The sequence below is a fragment of the Cololabis saira genome, chromosome 2, assembly GCF_033807715.1.
Source record: "Cololabis saira isolate AMF1-May2022 chromosome 2, fColSai1.1, whole genome shotgun sequence".
Lineage (NCBI taxonomy): Eukaryota > Metazoa > Chordata > Actinopteri > Beloniformes > Belonidae > Cololabis > Cololabis saira.
Window position 1 is genome coordinate 26,514,043 of NC_084588.1, and position 6,052 is coordinate 26,520,094.

The 6,052-nt window shown below is 37.5% G+C and overlaps 1 protein-coding gene across 1 annotated transcript in view; it reads left to right on the forward strand.

Moving 5' to 3' along the window:
* cdh16 (cadherin 16, KSP-cadherin) overlaps positions 1-1,495 on the forward strand; it is a 35,602-nt gene extending 34,107 nt beyond the window's left edge. Inside the window, exons 17-18 of the mRNA XM_061710067.1 lie at positions 497-613; positions 801-1,495. Of these exons, the coding sequence (XP_061566051.1) occupies positions 497-613; positions 801-901 (218 nt within the window). The 3' untranslated portion in view covers positions 902-1,495. The remainder of the gene's footprint in view (positions 1-496; positions 614-800) is intronic.
* Positions 1,496-6,052: the final 4,557 nt, after the last annotated feature.

The window sequence follows — 6,052 nt, forward strand, 5'->3', positions numbered from 1 at the left end:
AGCCGGTTAACATTTTATATGCAATATCGCCTCATTTCCATTTTCTTCTGAGTTCTCATGTCTGGAGGCCCCTTCATTCCTGTATGGGAGTCTCTGAAATCTCTGCAAAAACCACCTCCCAGTGTTTTTCAGAGCGTAATTTACCTCACATAGATTGAACATAAATGCTGTGGATTTCAGCGCTATAGCAAGCACAGCACAAACGACTGACTTTTTAAAAATAAACTTCTTTCATTTGTTTGACAAACTGTGTAGTTTACAAGTGCAAGAGAATGATACTTAAAACCCTTAAAATGCACAAGTTATATCATTTGATAAGTATGTAGTGTTTTTTTACATAATTGTGTCTGTATTACAAAATATCGACCAATGAACTGGCTTGTCCATTTTTGTCTGGACTACTCTGTTGTGTGACTTTAATGATCTCTCTACTGGGATTTTTTTTCTTTTTATTAATTTGTTAATGTATTTTTTTCCTCCTTTCCTCACCTGCCAGTGACAGTGTGTCCGTGCAACATCAGAGGGAACTGCAAAATCGCTGCTAAGCCCTTGCAGGGCATGCCAACTATTCAGTCTGCTGTGGGGATTCTTTTTGGCACCTTTGCAGTCATAGGTAAGCAGCCAGACTTACAAAACAGCATGGATTCATGCAATTATAAAGTACATTTAAGTAATAAATGTGCAAAAGTAGTTTTGGGTTATATGCGATGCAGGGCCTTTGGGATACTGTACTTCTATAGGATTTGTTACAGACCAATAGATGAATAAATAACTTTTTTGTTTGTTTGTTTTAATTCCAGGAACCATCCTCATTGTGATATTTGTGAGGCTTTCCTACCAGAACCCCAAAGAGCCAAGCAAAACTAATCAGGAAAGAGTTCCCTTGAAGATTTCAATCTGATTTGCAAGATTATTACATATTGCTATTTACTATCTGTTATTTTACATCACAGTGAAGCAATGCTGCATTCACTTACATGTGAATGTCTAAAACTAATCTATAGTTTGGTCATTTGACCAAAAGAATGGGACATCTATTTTTGTTTAGACTAGGATATATCATATATCATTGTTTTCAGTTTATTTCTGTTGCTATAGTTCTCAATCTGTTTCTTATATTGTATATATTTTCTACAACAGCACAAGGACGATGGTTAAGAAAAATGTAAAGAACAAACGTGTATTTTAAGAATGAAAGCATTATTTCAACATAGACAAAGAAAAAAATCATATCATTATAAAGGCGATGTTTTACTTTTCAATAACCTACCCTCTACTTTGCTGTTTGTGACACTGCATGTACCTGTAAATCATTTATGCTGAACACATCAGGTAGTTAAAACATTATACCTTTTTTTCTCTGTATGCTAATGATCATAAACGTATCATAAACTGTTGCCAAAAGATTGTTTATTTAGAAATCACAAGGAAAATGTGCATAAATACTGTGAATGTATCTAATTTTACACACCAGTAGAATAAACATATGCTAAAAGCACCACACAACTGCAACTCTCCATTAAGCGGATCATTCTTACATGTCCAGGTTTGCTGTTTTAATTTATTTCTGTGTAACTGCTCCAGTAAGTTGTTTTGCAGACGTGGACATCTCTCATCATGGTGCAATGGATCATAATTCTGACTCTGCAGTTACCTGCTTACTTCCCTTTAAAAACTAGAACTCTTTTAATCAGATGAGTCCGTCAGAAATGTCTAATTGCATTAGCAACATGTAATTGTGACTACGTTTTTTTCAGATGCTGACCCAGACAACCTAATGGGCACGTGAGGCTATATTCAGACCAGAGTGTTACTATTAATAGCACGATAACTGAAGGTCCGCTGAATAACACTCACCAAGCATGTCCATCCAAGTGATCACCTCTCAATGACAGAAGACAAAAAGCTTTGTAAATGCAATATACATATGAGCCCGTTCATGAACATACAGTGTAATTAGGTTTGTGTAGCTACTTGTGTGAGGGAAATCACATTGTTGGTGATGGTAAGCGAGTTTATTTTTACAGCACATTTCATAGACAAAAGCAGCTTAAAATGCTTCACAAAGGCATTAAGATTAAAAGAACAGAACAAAATAAATGAATCAATAAAAATAGCATATGAATAAATATCAGAGGACACATATACGCACAGAGTGAATGTTGAAAGGCTTTTGGGAGATTGTGCTGTTCAGTCCCATAGTCCTGGTCTGTTTCCCTGCTCCTGAGCATCTTTTTCTGATTGTCACACATTGGTTTTCTTCCACAACCTGAGTTAAAAGACATGATAATCCATATGGATTATTGAGTTCCACACACAGACACCATTTTGGCTGGATTTCCTCCGGTCAGTCTTTTGACTGGACCATGTGTAGCCTGAGGCCTCGCCAAACTGCCTGACTCACATGATTGAACATGATCACAACTGCAAAGCACCAGTAAAATCATTAAAGACATCGGCAACAGCACGAAATCCAATGAAGAAGAGGTTCCTCTGCCACTGAAATTCTTTTTTTTCTTCTAATCAAATTTCACACGTAGATCATCTTCCCACTAACAACTTCCTGTAATAATTAATATTGTGAAAAAAAGGAATGTATCATGGTTTTCAAGCATATATTTAGGTGCTTAGTGACTACTATAGATTTGGTGTAGGTTTCTACATCAGATGTCCTTCCTGAAGCAACCCTCTCCATTTCTCTGCACTTTGGACCTGCACTATGAGTGGCTGAGGGTGATGAGTAATGAGGGTCAAACATCACGGGTATTGGGGATCGAACAGGGTGACCTTCTGCTTAAAGGGTACATAAGGCTACATCACACCCACCCTGCTAAAAGGGACACACTTTGCATGAAAGACGAGTGGATGACGTTACCTCCAGGGTGGCTACTATGAACAAAGCTGGACTGTGTTCCAGTGGTATTTTGACCAAAATATGACAAGATATTTCTTGAAGACCTCAGGAAGCCACATCTGTTTTGTAACATCTTAAACCCAACCCTAATGCTGACTGTCTTTTACTTGTTTTATTGTTATTTATTTTAAATCCCCTCTAAAATAAAATCAGTCAGACAGAAGCCTGACATGCCAATCGACTATTTAACATTCTGTGAAACTGAAGTAACTAAATGGAGTTCCTCATGGTCCATCATACTCATAAAAATCTAAATGGAAACAGCTATGACACCTCAAAAAACTTGCATTCTAAAGTATTGTACACATAGTGAAGGGTATTTTCTCCATCACAACAGTGTGAGTTTAGACATTTCAGAAAAAATTTGAGGCTCACAGAAAATAAATAATGTCAGGGCACATATTATATACATGATGGTCGTCCACAATTCTGTGAAAGTCAGCCACCGTATTTTATTAAACCTCCCTGATTAGAGTAAGTTGACTGTTGTAGAGAAGCTTCTGATCATCTGTACTGATCCAGCAGGCATGGAAACAGTCTAGCGAGCAAAAAGGAGTTGGAAAATATAAAAAAAGATCTTCATTATTCTTTATCACAAATACATGCCTGTGATGATCAGATGCCCACTCAACTGGGCATTTTCAATGCACACTGACTCATCACATGTACAGACAATGCTCCCGAAGGCCTGCACACATGGCTCATTTATATGAGGCTATTTATATCTCTGGCTAACTCCAATCAGAGCAAGTTCCAAGTATAAAAAAACAGTATACTGAAAAGCACCCTGAGGCAGATGGGAGGGAAGGGAGGGGCAGATTAGCTTGTGACATGGGGTCAAATGTTACATTTGGGGGTTAATAAGCCTCCAACTTTAGCTTTGAAGTGTTGCAGGACATCAATGGCTCAGCTGGCCGATTTGAGGTGCAAAGCTAAAGAGAGAATTGAGGGTGAGATTTGTAATCGCTTCAAGTGGCTTGGGAAATGAGAGATAACTCACCACATATGGATGGACACTCAGGGACCAGAACTGTTGGAGCACTGGCCGGTTTTCCCCAAGTGACTGGCTGGTTTTCCATTGCTCAGTTACTGACACAGAGGAGTGTTTTTCTTAATCCCTGCTCCCTCTGGACTTAGTTTCCACACAGCTTTGGCTATTTTAAACTTGTTTTTAGATCCAGTAGTTTCACTGCGGCTCCAACCTTGACAAACTTGACAGACTTACTGGGAACAAGTGTTGTTGCAAATTTCTAAGATATTATCTGTTGAGAAACATGCTTCCCAAACTTTCCTTACACAGCCATGGCATTTTCACAGGAATCTTAAGCTCATACCTGTAGCCTCCCTCAACTCTACAAATGGTCATCCATTCTTCAGCTGATAGTTTCAAATTTTGGTCTGGAACTTGTGTTTAACTTTCATTAAAACCAAATGTATTTTGACAAACTTATTCATTGGTTGGTGGAAGGTTTAACAGCTGAAGAATTATATGATTTTTGCCATATATCAGTCTAACAATGTATGTCACTAGAGTTTATGAACCTTTGAACCAATTGCACTGTTACTATCTGAAATTTAGAGTTAAAACAGCTGTTAAACCTCTATGTGATGCAAGGAAGTTACAAGGCTTTTAAACCCAACTGCACCTGCTGAATGGTGCCTTAATCTCAATTACTTTTCCCTTAGAAAAGGAATTCACAACCAGCAGTGGAGATTTCTTTTCTTGCGTGTTTTCCCAAGTTTGACACGGGTAAGTTTTAACACATGTCTAAGAGCCAAGTCCCATCAGAAGTTCTGTGAAAGAGCAGTCCCAGCAGAGGCAACGTGGAGCAGTTTACCATCCCAGAGGTTACCATCCACTATCCTCCGCTAAACATATTTGCATCAAGTCTATTTTGGGACTAAGGTATTAACATTGTAAAGTCTGCGAATGACAAACAATATCTTAACTTTATTTATTTATTTTTCAAATACTAAATCTTATCTACACGCTTTATAATGGAAATTTCTCTTTCATATTTACTTCACAGGGTGACAACGCTTCGTTTACATTTGGAGTGATATTTAAGTGCCACAACACATTTCCTTAAAAAAAAAAGAAAGAAAAATAAAATTGTTCCCATGGACACGTGAAAACAGCGTTTCCCCCTTTAAAGTGACCTCCAGAATTGCAGCAATAATTGTCCTGCAGAGCATGGGAATAAACTTGCTGTTAGTTGTTTCAACATGCTCTCCAAACAAATTTCGTTTGCCTAATATAAATTACCAGTAATTAAGGGACAGTTGAGCAGGGTTGGGATTGTGTCTGGGGTTTTCCATTTACACAGTAAACTGATTCACTGACAGGAATGGTGCCATGTAACGGGGGGCACTGTCCCTGGAGTTTTATATTGCATAACTGCGACCGACTCCAGCTGTCCACCTTTGCCGTAACTGCACTTTAACACTTGACCAGGAATAAACATTTGGATTACTTGTGGAGCCCGAACAAGAGGTTCCCATCATTTTAGGGACATTTTTTTTCCCCAACCCATCTTCATCTTTAAAATTGGTTTGACTGGAGATAACCTGTAATTACAGAGGATTGTAAGGCCATTTTGTTTCACATAACAGGGTCACTGGCAGTGTGCCAGTTTAAATGCAGTGTGCCATGCTTCTGTAGCTGTGGAATTTGAATAATTGAATGTGCTGCAGCGTACTTGCAGCGTGATTTCACGTTACATTACATTTTTTAAACAAAAATATTAAAATAAATGTTGTGCTTTTCATTTAGGTTTTTTTTTGGAAGTTTTATATTGTAGTTCATTTTAAAAAGAGAGTTGCTTACCAGTGCTGCAGCCTGAGCGACTATGGATGTCTATGGATTACCAGCTACCTGTTCCAAAAAAAAGAAAAATCCACCCTCCATTCTAGTTATTGTTTATTGTATACATTCATAAAATAAATTGTGATATCCTAAACTTCAGCATATCTATTAATAGTCACAACTGCTATTTATATGCATTATGCTTTAAGTATGAGCTTTTGTTTTACCGTAGTTATATTTAAATACTTTTTACAACATTCAAAAAGCACATTATTTGTCATATTATTGCAACCTATAAATAAAGAGTATGATGGTTTTTACATGCAATTCAC